This window comes from Suncus etruscus, chromosome 4, assembly GCF_024139225.1.
Source record: "Suncus etruscus isolate mSunEtr1 chromosome 4, mSunEtr1.pri.cur, whole genome shotgun sequence".
NCBI classification, from domain to species: Eukaryota; Metazoa; Chordata; class Mammalia; order Eulipotyphla; family Soricidae; genus Suncus; species Suncus etruscus.
Window position 1 is genome coordinate 146292534 of NC_064851.1, and position 12685 is coordinate 146305218.

The 12685-nt window shown below is 56.7% G+C and overlaps 2 protein-coding genes and 1 non-coding gene across 3 annotated transcripts in view; all 3 read left to right on the forward strand.

The window, feature by feature from the left end:
* Positions 1-12685, forward strand: part of PLPBP (pyridoxal phosphate binding protein) — a 261670-nt gene that overhangs the window by 66659 nt on the left and 182326 nt on the right. The window lies entirely within an intron of this gene.
* ADGRA2 (adhesion G protein-coupled receptor A2) overlaps positions 1-12685 on the forward strand; it is a 39598-nt gene that overhangs the window by 26206 nt on the left and 707 nt on the right. Inside the window, 17 exon segments of the mRNA XM_049771799.1 lie at positions 3011-3082; positions 3250-3321; positions 3444-3515; positions 3726-3889; positions 4252-4465; positions 5188-5352; positions 5777-5975; positions 6437-6586; positions 6723-6884; positions 7692-7910; positions 8078-8294; positions 8717-8925; positions 9990-10117; positions 10524-10647; positions 11418-11563; positions 11930-12019; positions 12142-12685. Of these exon segments, the coding sequence (XP_049627756.1) occupies positions 3011-3082; positions 3250-3321; positions 3444-3515; positions 3726-3889; positions 4252-4465; positions 5188-5352; positions 5777-5975; positions 6437-6586; positions 6723-6884; positions 7692-7910; positions 8078-8294; positions 8717-8925; positions 9990-10117; positions 10524-10647; positions 11418-11563; positions 11930-12019; positions 12142-12685 (2947 nt within the window).
* On the forward strand, positions 4762-4868 carry LOC126007385 (U6 spliceosomal RNA). Its single transcript, XR_007494961.1, has one exon. It is a non-coding gene; the product is annotated as a U6 spliceosomal RNA (small nuclear RNA).

Below are 12685 nucleotides of genomic sequence, written 5' to 3' on the forward strand. Positions count from 1 at the left end.
CCCTGAGTGCAAATTCCTGAGTTGTGCTGGGTGTGGCCCAAAATTTAAAAAAATGAAAGAATGTGCAGGGCTGGAGAGATAGTACAGGTAATAGGACTCTTGCCTTCCTTGCAGCCAATCTGGGTTCAATTTCCCTGGCACCCCTAAGGATCTCCTATCCCTGAGGAGAGATCCTTGAGTGCAGTACCAGGAGTAAGCCCTGAACATTACTAGTATGGCCCCCCAAAACAGAAAGATAAAATGAGACAAAAGAATTGCTGAGGGAAAAAAACAACATAACCACCAACCTTCTGAGGGGTCTCAGCTTCCGAAAAGTACCCAAACTGAGGGGTAGCATTTCCTCATGCCCTGAAGAGGGGTCTAGCTTACCTCAGGCTCCAGGGCAGATACCAGCCCAGAGAGCAGCCTTTGACCTCTGTCCTCCAGAGAGGGCCTAGAGGCCACTTAGTCCATTTTATTTATTTATTTATTTATTTATTTATTTATTTATTTATTTGGTTTTGGGGTCACACCCAGCAGTACTCAGGGGTTACTCCTGGCTCTGCTCTCAGAACTGGCCCCTGGCAGGCTCGGGGACCATATGGAATGCTGGCACCTGAACTACCATCCTTCTGCATGCAAGACAAACACCCTACCTCCATGCTATCTCTCCTGGTCCATTTTAATACCACACTTCACGGGGAGGGGGAATGGTGGCAGCTCCTTGCTCAGAAGGCCCCACATGGCTGCGGTTGCAGGAAGTGCAAGGCAGGAAGGGGCTGGAGCTGCCTTGCTCCCATCTGTGGAGCATCAGTGGGGCAGGCGGGTGCGGGTTCTCCAGTGGGGCCAGGGAGGAAACAAGAATAAACACAAGTGAACGGGGAGCGGGGTGCGGGGGGAGGAAGGGGCCTGTGGCCTCAGCCCCTTGGCAGCCCATGAAGGGAAATGACACAATGAGGAATGTGTTTCCCTGGGCCCGACCCAGTTCCCCGCCTGAGGGTGGGGGAGGCTGAGAAGGGGCAGACCCCACTGGGGCCAAGGGAGCCACATGGGGGGCCATTGCAGGGTCTGGGCATCAGCAAAGGGGGGGTGGGCAGGAAGGATACCTCGCTCCACCAGGCAGGGTTCATGCTCCCCCAAGAGGAAGGGAGTTCGTCCTTTCCGGTGACTGGGGGTCTTGGCACGAAAGGGTAATGAGGTCAGAGGACCCCTAGCCATGGACAGGGCTGGCCGAGCAGGTGTGTGTGCACGTGTGTGTGTGTGTGTGTGTGTGTGTGTGTGTTTATGTCCAGCTGTGACTATGTGACTATGTGTGAAAACTGGCCACCTGAGGGGACAACATCTTTCTATCTAGTACACCCATTTCCTACACACACACACACACACACACACACACACACACACACACACACACACACACACACACACAGACTCTGTTAAACCTTTCCTAACCATATTCGAGAGCTGCCCCTGACACATAGCAGGCCTAGTCTAAAAGCCTTATCTCCTTGGTGCTGAACCAGGCCTTGGAGAGTGGGTCCACCCACAATGGGAGCATGTAGGGGGCTGCAGGTGCTCCATGAGTGCAGGAAAGTTCTTCTAGATCCTCAGTCCTACTACGGTATAGCTCAGAGTAACTCATCCAGGTGTTCCCTGCCCTCCCACCCCCACCCCCAGTGTGACCGAGGACAAAAGATAATGGCCTCATCTGCATCAGTTGTCCGGGTTCGATGTAGCTAAGCCAGGTTGTTTGCCAGTTATAGGATCTGTTGCAACAGTCCCAGAATGTAGTTGGGAAGTTTGGGATGGGGTGGTGGAACCCAGAGCCTCTCACTTATTTGAGACATGTACTCTACCACTGAACCACACCCCCAGCCCTAAAGCTCTTTTATTTTATTTTATTTTTCGTTGGGTGGGGGGCGGTGCTCCTAATTAATGCTCTGAAGGCCCGTGGCTAATTCCTGGCTATCCAAGCCATTGATGCTCTGCATAGGCCTGAGGATGAAATGCTGCTTGGGTCCTACAGTGCTGGTGACACCCAGGGCTAGGGACTTCTAGCTATACCCAGCAATGCTGGAGGAGACTTGTGGCACTACATATGGTGCCCTGAGCCTGACAGGAGTAAGGCTTAAGCACTGACCATTGTGGCAAACAAAACAAAACAAAGACTTACCTGTATTTGGTGGTCCTTGACCCATGGTGCTTTGCGGGATATTGCCATCTTCCACCTGCCCTGCCCCTGCCTCGCTGGAGCTCAAGACACCCAGTGGTGCTCAGGGGTTACTCCTGGCTCAATGCTCAGAAATTGCTCCCAGCGGGCTCAGGGGACCATATGGGATGCCGAGGATCTAACCTGGACTGGTCATGTGCAAAGCAAATGTCCTACTCACTGTACTCTAGACCCTGTACTTTGGCTTCTTCAGATGAAGATTTAAGTGCTGGGGCCAGAGAGATAGCATGGAGGTAGGGCATTTGCCTTTGTTGCAGAAGGTTATCGGTTCAAATCCCGGAATCCAATATGGTCACCCGAGCCTGCCAGGAGCGATTTCTGAGCGTGGAGCCAGTAACCCTGAGCACTGCCAGATGTGACCCAAAAACCAAAAACCAAAAAAAAAAAAAAAGAGTTAAGTGCTGGCCCTGAAGACCCTAGCCAACATTCATGGAGGGACAGGAAGATGGGCTCAAAGACTGGAGCACATGCAAGGCCCCTCAGCACCATATATCTCAGCAGCACTGCGTGTGGGGCCATGTGTGAAATATAAACAGAAGTGGTTCTGGACCCCAAAACCCTGCTGGGAAGGGGAAGACTCCCTTCAAGACGATTGTGGACACCCTACCCACTTTAGTACAAGTATAGATATTTGTATTATCTCTCTGGCCTGGAAGCATTTTCTTTTGTGTAGAATGTACAAAGGAGCCAGAGAGATAATACAGAGGGAAGGGTGTTTGCCTTGCTTGAGCTCTACCTCCTTTCAATGCCTGGGAGTTCTGTGGCCCGAGCAGAGGTGCAAGATTCTGCTTTACCCCACAGGGACTTGAGGAACAACGTCATCAGCACAGTGCAGCCTGGAGCCTTCCAGGGTCTTTGGGAGCTCAGGCGCTTGTGAGTAGCATGTCCCTCCATAGCTCTCCCACCAGCTCCCCACCACCCCTTCCCCACAGGGCAGCTCAGTGGGGGGCCTTTCCAGCCCCACTTCTCCTTTCCCAGCCCCCACCCCACCCGTGTGCTGCCCTGTGGCCAGGCGCTGAGGTGCTGTGTGGTCTCTCTAGAGACCTCTCCAACAACAGGATCGGCTGCCTCACCTCTGACACCTTCCAAGGCCTCCCTAGGCTTCTCCGACTGTGAGTGGGGTCCCCCAGGGAGGGCTTGGGAGGAAGAAGGCAGCACCAACCCCTGCAGGTCCCTACTGGTCCCTCACTCCCACCCGCCTCCGGCTCTGCTCTGGTCCCCACTCTCCCTACAGAAATATCTCTGGGAACATCTTCTCCAGCTTGCCGCCTGGTGTCTTTGAGGAGCTGCCTGCCCTGAAGGTTGTGTGAGTGTCTTTACCAGTCTCCGGACTCCTTCCCCTGCCCCAGAGGGAACCCCCGTAAGGGGTGACCATCCCTTAGGAGGTGGGTCAGACCACAACCCACATGGGACCTTAGGCACCTTGGCAGAGGATTTCCAGAACTGGGACTCAGATGCCCAAGTCGCTCTCTGGGCTTGCAGTTGCTCACATGCCCCCTGCACTACCCTCCCCCAGGGACCTGGGCACCGAGTTCCTGACATGTGACTGCCGCTTGCAATGGCTACTGCCCTGGGCCCGGAACCGCTCCCTGCAGCTGTCGGAGCGCACACACTGTGCCTATCCTGCTAGCCTGCGTGCCCAGGCTCTGGGAGGCCTCCGGGAGGCTCAGCTCCGCTGTGGTGAGCACCGCCTGCCCTGCACTTGAGTGCCCCACAGCTTTCTCCCCTCCCTCTGCCGGTCATGGAAGGGGCAGTATCTTCTCCAGGGCTCGCTCTTCCCCAGGGTCCACTGCAGGCCGCCCTTGCTCTGCTGCTACTTCATTCATGTTTTTCTCTTACCCCGTCCCTGGGGGAGCCGGGTGGGCCGTGGGAAGGGCACTTGTGTTTGTTCAACCCTCCCCGTCCCCCTGCTCTGCTCTCTGGAGCTCCCCCCCTTTTCCTTCCTGGCTCCCAGCCCCCCACAGAGGCGGAGGCACCAGGCCTGGTCCTACTGATCCTCCCTGTGCTTCAGGGCCTCATCATCCCTCTGCCTCGTCCCACAGAGGGTGCCCTAGAGTTGCACACGCACCACCTCATCCCATCCCTGCGCCAAGTGGTGTTCCAGGGGGACCGACTGCCCTTCCAGTGCTCTGCCAGCTATCTGGGCAATGACACCCACATCCGCTGGTACCACAACCGGGTGCCGGTGGAGGGTGATGAACAGGCAGGCATCCTGCTAGCCGAGAGCCTCATCCATGACTGTACCTTCATCACCAGGTACAGACCTTGGGTGGGGTGACGGCCATAACTTCACCCGCCTCCCCTTCCCTGAAAGATCTGAAAGCAGGCATGATCCTACACGTGTGCTATCTGGAGAGAAAAAGAGAGAACGTGTGTGTGTGTGTGTGTGTGTGTGTGTGTGTGTGTGTGTGTGTGTGTGTGTGTGTGTGTGTGTTTTCATGAAAAGTCAGCACTAAGGCCCAGACACTAAATGTCTGGGTTGGTGGAGATAGCTCAAAGGGCTGAGTATGCTTTGTATATGGGAGGGAGACCCAGGTTAAAGCCCTGACAGAGCGCTCACTTTGGCAGCACATATACTAAAATTGGAACAAAACAGAGAAGATTAGCATAGCCCCTGCTCAAGGATGACACGCAAATTCGTGAAGCATTTCATAAAAAAAAAAAAAAAAAAAAAAGCCCTGACAGTTCCTGGTCTGTCTCATGAGCACCCAGACAAGAGTAACCACCAGATATGGTCCAAATAGAACAGAACCAAGTTTTCTTTGGTGGCCGGGTGATTCCTGGAACCCGACACCATGAAACACCAAAGGGAATAATCCCTGAGTCTCATTGGGGGTGTCAGCCAAAAAAGGATGAAAAAAGAATCTGCAACTGGTCTCCTGGAGGCCCAGGTGGGGTGCCCAGGAGGAGCCAGGGGTTGGTACGGAGGGTGCCCCAACAGAGCGCCTCCCAAGCCTGCCCTCCGCGCCCGCCTGCAGTGAGCTGACCCTGTCTCACATCGGTGTGTGGGCCTCGGGCGAATGGGAGTGCTCCGTGTCCACGGTCCAGGGCAACGCCAGCAGAAAGGTGGAAATCGTGGTGCTGGAGACCTCTGCCTCCTACTGCCCTGCCGAGCGCGTGGCCAACAACCGCGGCGACTTCAGGTTGGCACAGCTCCGCTGCCCACTCCCTGCCCTGTGTCCATGCTACCTCTGAGGCTGCAGGGGACCCAGGTGACCCCCTCCTGTCTCATCCGCCTCCAAAGTCTGCTGTTGGCGAGAAGCCTCTTATTTTCTTTAACTCACCATCTGAAATATGCTGCTCAGAACTCAAAGGCTTTCACGTGCTTCCTTCACTAGTGCCCGACAAAACTCTTCCCTAAAGTAAAGCCCACTCAGGATGTCAGGGCAGGGGTTCTCCCCATTGTACAGTTGAGAAGAGTGAGGCAATGAGCACCAGTACAGCACTATCCAATCAGAAGAAGTTGAGGGACCCCTTGAACCCCTCTGGGGTTCTTTCCCCGGGTCCCTTCTGTCTCTTGTGTCACAGCTCTGAAGGAGCCTCTGCAGCTTCCTGCTTCACTCTCAGGTGGCCGCGTACCCTGGCTGGCATCACAGCCTACCAGTCCTGCCTCCAGTACCCCTTCACCTCTGTGCCCTTGAGTGGGGGCGCCCCAGGGACCCGGGCCTCTCGCCGCTGTGACCGAGCTGGCCGCTGGGAGCCAGGCGACTACTCACACTGTCTGTACACCAATGACATCACCCGCGTGCTCTACACCTTTGTGCTGGTGAGACCACACGCCTGGAGGGGCCCCGATGCCCCTAACCTTCAGAACTGGCTGTGCAGAAGCCCTCACCCCAGGGAACCCCAGTCAGGCCCTTGCTAGACTATGCATGGTGGGACATAGTGACCGTCTTCCACCCTCACTTCGTGGGGGCTTTAGCTCTTCTAATAATTTGACTGTCAGGAGATTCAGGAGTAGAAAAGTGTGAGTTGTCCCCAAGCATCTTTTCCCCCAAGATATACAGGTGAAACTGCAGAGAGCAGGAGGTGGTGGTCCTATGTTCCCGGGCAGCCCTGAGTCATGCTTGAGTTTACTGGCAGAGGCACATCTGGTCCGGATTAGGTTCATAGACACCCGTCCTGCGGGCTACATGGGCTTGAGCATCAGCACAGAGGAGGAGGCACCTGAGGGGTAAGTCTGGAGGAATAGGACAAGATGGAAGGGCCTCTTTCCTCCCCACACAGATGCCCATCAATGCCTCCAATGCACTGACCCTAGCCCACCAGCTGCGAGTGTACACGGCCGAGGCTGCCAGCTTCTCCGATATGATGGATGTTGTCTATGTGGCTCAGATGATCTGGAAATTTCTGGGTTATGTTGACCAGATCAAAGAGGTAAGATTTTACTGGGGCCTCTTAGAAACTACCCTGGGAAATCACCCCCATCCCAACCCTATTTGCTCCAGCCTCTCGTGCCTCAGCCCCGGGCTCCCAGCCCCCTCCCACCCTCAGTGGCTCCCCGCACCCATAGCTGGTGGAGGTGATGGTGGACATGGCCAGTAACCTGATGCTGGTGGACGAGCACCTACTGTGGCTGGCCCAGCGTGAGGACAAAGCCTGTAGCGGTATCGTGGGCGCACTGGAGCGCATCGCAGCGGCTGCCCTGAGCCCTCATGCCCAGCACATCTCTGTGGTAAGATGAGGCAGCCGGGAGGAACTCCCGGTGTGAATGGGGGTATGGGTGGTGCTTAGCCCTGGTCGGGTGGTTCCAGTTGACCAGGATCCCCTTGCTACCCAGTAAGCAAACGCTTCTCTCTGGCACATATGTAGGTGCCTAGCTAGCAAGGATTCAGAGCACAGTGGAGCCACCAAGTGTGTGGGATCAGATCTGAGTTGTCAAGGGCAGTGTTGGGCTGGGGGCAGGTGACACTGGGAGTTCATACAAGGACGGGTGAGTCCAATGGGCAGCAAAGGGATGGGGAGAAAAGGCCTAGTGGGAAGATCTGGTGGCAGGAAATGAGGGATGCAAGGACTTCTGTGACCCAAGAATAGATAAGGCCTGGGTGCTGGGGTAGAGTTCTCGAGGCACTTTAAGGGACTTAGGGCCTGGCCTTCCAGCTTAGAACTAGTCAATGTTAAGAGATGAGCTTTGGGGGCCAGAGAGATAGCATAGAGGGAGGGCGTTTGCCTTGCATGCAGAAGGACAGTGGTTCAAATCCCAGCATCCCATATGGACCCCTGAGCCAGCCAGGAGCGATTTCTGAGCATAGAGCCAGGAGTAACCCATGAGCGCTGCCAGGCGTGACCCAAAAACCAAAAGAAAAAAAGAGATGAGCTTTGTGCTGGAGGACAAAGGAAATGAAGGAGGATTTGGGGGGAAAGAGAAGGTGATGTGGCCACTAGGGTGAGACTCCAGGGCAGGCAGATATCAACACACTAGGCCTTGTTTGGGCAGTGAGGAGCAGGAGAGGCTGCCCCCCTCACAGTACCCTGCCCCTAGAACTCGAGGAACGTGGCGCTGGAGGCCTACCTCATCAAACCCCACAGCTACGTGGGCCTGACCTGCACGGCCTTCCAGCGGAGGGAGGCCCCAGCTGCGCGGCCTGCAGGTCCGGGGCAGCATCTATCCCCCGAGCCAGAGCCAACAAGCGATCAGCAGCTCCGCTTCCGCTGCACCACTGGGAGGCCTAACATTTCCCTGTCATCCTTTCACATCAAGGTGGGCCCTGGGATGGGATTGGGGGTGCAGGATCAGTGAGAGGGGAGGTGCTGAGGTACCTGGTAGAATGAGGGGATGGCAGGAAGAAGGGCAGATGGGAGGAGGAATTGGGGAACCTCAGAATCCTAGATTTGGGGTGTCCCTAAGGAACTCCTGTGTCTCCCCAGAACAGCGTGGCCCTGGCCTCAATCCAGCTGCCGCCCAGTCTGTTCTCGTCTCTCCCAGCTGCCCTGGCTCCCCCAGAGCCCCCAGACTGTACCTTGCAACTTCTCGTCTTCCGAAACGGCCGCCTTTTCCGCAGCCACAGCAACACCTCCCGACCTGGTGCTGCGGGGCCTGGCAAGAGGCGGGGGGTGGCCACCCCAGTCATCTTTGCAGGAACAAGTAAGGAACTTCATGAGATCTTCCTGTGCCTGCCCTGAGTCCCTTCATCTTTCCCTACTCTTGCCCCGGTACCCGATGAGATGGGGGTCCTAGGACCCTGGATACTGGAAACAGCAGGTGCCCTGGAGGAGTGGAATGTTGGGCAGACACAGGCTCTGCTTCCTGAGCTCCCAGCTCCTGAATTCTCCCTTTGGGGCACCTTGCCACCTCTCACTTGGCACATAGTCTGTGACTCCCACTGCTTGTCTTTGGACTTCCTTTGTATCTTCCCCTTGGAGGCAGGCCTACATAGCCACCCACTTGACCCCACAATGTCCCGGCCTGATCTGGCCTGCCCAGCCACGACCCAGCTACTGCTGAGTCCCACAAAGCCTGCCACCCTGCTGTCTTGGCTGTAAGCGCCCTTTCCTTCTTTCCCACAGGTGGCTGCGGCGTGGGCAACCTGACCGAGCCAGTAGCTGTTTCTCTGCGGCACTGGGCTGAGGGGGCTGATCCTGTGGCTGCTTGGTGGAGCCAGGAAGGTCCCGGGGGTCCTGGGGGCTGGAGCTCCGAAGGCTGCCAGCTTCGCTCCAGCCAGCCCAATGCCAGTTCCCTGCACTGCCAGCACTTGGGCAACTTGGCTGTGCTCATGGTGAGCCCTAGTGGGAGCAGGAGGCAGAAAGGGACAGGGAAAGAATTGTGGTTTTGGGGGGACACTCTGATGGTTAGGGGCCACAGAAGGAGAGAAAGAACCAAAGAAATAGTCCAGGGATTAAGTCAGGTGATTGCTTTGCACGGGCTTGACCCTGGCTCAATCCCCAGAGCCAGAACACTGAGCACTTCCAGGGGTGATTCCTGAGTAGGAGAAACCCTGAGCACCATTGGGTGGGTGTGGCACCAAATACACAGAAATCTCCCTCATACCATCTTTTCTCCCACTTGCATGTTTTCAAGATACAGGGTAGGCTGCGGGACCAAGGGGTTGGGGTGCATGCTTGGCATGTGAGAGCCAAGGTTCCTCTAGCTTCGTATGGCCCCCTCCATCCCCAAACACAAATAGACAGAGAGGTCCTGCCTGTAGCCACACGTTGAGAGCTGGGTCTGGATGACCTGGCCTGGTCTTCACAGCCTCTGCTCTCTGAAAGCCAGATTATTTTAAGTGAAAATACAAAACATGTGGTGGCGTTTCCTGAGTTCTAGCCTCCCTCCTCACTCTCCCTTTTCTGGTTCTCCTTCCCCCATCCTCCCACTTCACACCCGCTTTGCCAGACTCAGAGTAGGTATGTAGCTGATCAGAGACAACCTTCACCTCTCTTTGACTTGATTTTTATGCTGGGGATCAGAATAGCCCCCAAAGAGGCAGACAGAAGATCCTCAAAACTTCTAAGAGCAGCTTTCTATTTGTCTGTATGGGACTTGGGGCCAACCTGGCAGAGCTCAGTGCTTACTCCTGGCTTTGTGCTCCAGTAGCACTCCTGGAGGGGGGGCCTCTCGGAAGACTCCACGGGGGTCAGGAATTGAACCAGGGGCAGCAATGCATTCAATGCAAGTGCTATTGAAGAGCAGCTTTCTAAAGGGCAGGCTGGAATCAAGCAACTGAGTAAATTAGATCCAGGCTCCCAGGGTTTGGGGAGAAGGATATGGGTTGGGAACTGGCTGAGACTCCAAGATCCTGGGACTTCCTGATCCTCACTTCCTCTGTCCTATTTTTGCCAGGAGCTGAGTGCCTTCCCCAGGGAGGTAGGGAGCTCTGGGGCAGGGCTGCACCCCGTGGTATACCCTTGCACCGCCCTGCTCCTTCTTTGCCTCTTCTCCACCATCATCACCTACATCCTCAACCACAGGTGGGTGCTCCTGGCAGGAGGGGAGGCCTGGTGGAAAGGCCAGGGGTGCGCTCAGCACTCAGTGACTTTCACAGGGTCTTTCCCAGTATGTCATTTCAAGATTCTGGGACTGGGAGATGGAGAGATCATAAATGAATAAGGCGGCCTTGGATGTGGCCAACACCAATTTGATCCCTGGCAGCACATACAGTCTCCTGGACCCCACCAGGAATGATTCCCTGAACAGAGCCAGGAAAAAGACCTGGCACAGCCCAATCCCTTCCACCTCACCCCAACCCCAGAATATTTAGGGGCTAGAAGACACACTTGCAGGATGAAGTGCCTTTCCCCTTTGGCTCCCCCAGTGACCTTGAGCCCCAGAGGCCTGACCTTGCACAGGTCATTCATTCCAATGTTTCTGGAATAGTTCGATTCATGTGTCCCGGAAGGGCTGGCACATGCTGCTGAACCTGTGCTTCCACATGGCCATGACCTCTGCAGTCTTCGCCGGAGGCATCACTCTCACCAACTACCGGATGGTCTGCCAGGCAGTAAGCAGAAGGGGAGGGGGGCAACCAAGAGGGGGACAGCTCAAATTAGGAGATGCCCAGGAAGAAAAAGGAGGTTCATGACAGACAAACAAGAGAAAAAGAGAAGGGAGGGGAAGGAGGGGGGGATGGGAAGAAGAAGGGGGGAGAGAGAGAGAGAGAGAGAGAGAGAGAGAGAGAGAGAGAGAGAGAGAGAGAGAGAGGATTGGAGGAAGGAGAGAGGGAGGGAGGGAGGGAGGGAGGGAGGGAAGGAGGGAGGGAGGGAGGGAGGAGAGAGAGGAGAGAAAATCAGGATGAGGCACTTGTCTTGCATGGACCAACCTTGCTTTGATCCCCAGCACCACACAGGAGCCCCTGAGCACTGCCAGCAGTAATCTCTGAGTATCACCGGGTATTGGCTCCAAAATAAACAAAAAGAAATAAGGAAAAGGAGGTTTCTTGTTCCTAGGCCTCGGCTCCCTGATTCTGTGCCCACCTTTGCAGGGGACAGGAGACATGAGATCAGGAACTTGGAGCAGACAAACTGGAAGAAAGATGGGGCTTGGATGTGGAGAGTTGGGACCTGCAGGGAGAGAAATGGAGTGAACTAGAAATCAATGGGGTAGTAGGAATGGCTAAAGGCAGGGAATGCCCTGGATTGAGTGGAGAATGTAATGGAACAGTAGGAAGAACCTTGGCAGGAACACGGGGGCGGGGGGGGGGGGGGACGGGACACTGTGAGTCTGTGACAGTGGCTACAGTGCGGCCCAAAATGTCCTGTCTTGGTCTCACAGGTGGGTATCACCCTGCACTATTCCTCACTGTCTACACTGCTCTGGATGGGTGTGAAGGCCCGTGTCCTCCACAAGGAGCTCACCTGGAGGGCGCCCCCTCCTCAAGAAGGGGACTCGGCCCCACCTGCCCCCCGCCCCATGCTCAGGTACACGCTTCTAGCATTGGGTTCTGTGCATGGGGGAGAGGGAGTTTCTGCTCTCAGTGGAATGGGGGTGGCAGGAGGAGATTTAAAGGCCCTTGGGCATATTAGAGCTTTTCAGACAGAACCAGATTGGGGCGGGGCACTCCATGGGGCACAAGGCAGGGATCCATGGCTCGGTCCTGCTCAGGATGAGAGAGAGCAGTTCTGGCCTCTACCACTCTGGAGAGTCCCTTGGGAGACCCAGCAAAGCTGCCCCGTAGGGGTCTGGGAGAGGAGAGAGAATAAAGTACTAAAGGTTTTGGAAAGACGATAGATAGGTCGGAGGCTCCAAGTTCTCCTTTCCTACCCTCAAACCCATTTCTTCTCCAGGTTCTATCTGATGGCAGGAGGGATCCCGCTCATTATCTGCGGCATCACAGCTGCGGTCAACATCCACAACTACCGGGACCATAGCCCCTAGTGAGCCCGAGCCCCCAACCCCGGCCTTGCATGCCTCCCCTCTGCCCCACTCGGGTGCCACTCGGGCAGGCCCCCCCTCACCCGCCACCCTGTACCCCCCTTCCTTCCCCTTTGCCCCGCAGCTGCTGGCTGGTGTGGAGACCCAGCCTGGGCGCCTTCTACGTCCCGGTGGCCTTGATCCTGCTCATCACCTGGATCTACTTCCTCTGCGCTGGGCTCCGCTTACGGGGTCCTCTGTCCCAGAACCCCAAGGGGGGTCCCGGCCGGGGGTCCCTGGAGCCGGGGCTGGAGGCGCGGGGCTCGGGCAGACTCAGGAGCCACGGCCCCTTGCTGAGTGACTCGGGCTCCCTGCTAGCCCTGGGCAGCTCCGGGCACCCCGAAGACGGGGACAGCCTCTACTCGCCCGGGGTGCAGCTGGGGGCGCTGGTGGCCACTCACTTCTTGTACCTGGCCATGTGGGCCTGCGGGGCGCTGGCCGTGTCGCAGCGCTGGCTGCCCCGCGCGGTGTGCAGCTGCCTGTACGGCGCGGCGGCCTCGGCCCTGGGGCTCTTCGTCTTCACCCACCACTGCGCCCGGCGCCGGGACGTGCGCGCGTCGTGGCGCACCTGCAGCCCCGCGGCGGCCCGGGTCCCGGCCCGGGCGGCGCCCCCGGCCCTGGAGGACGGC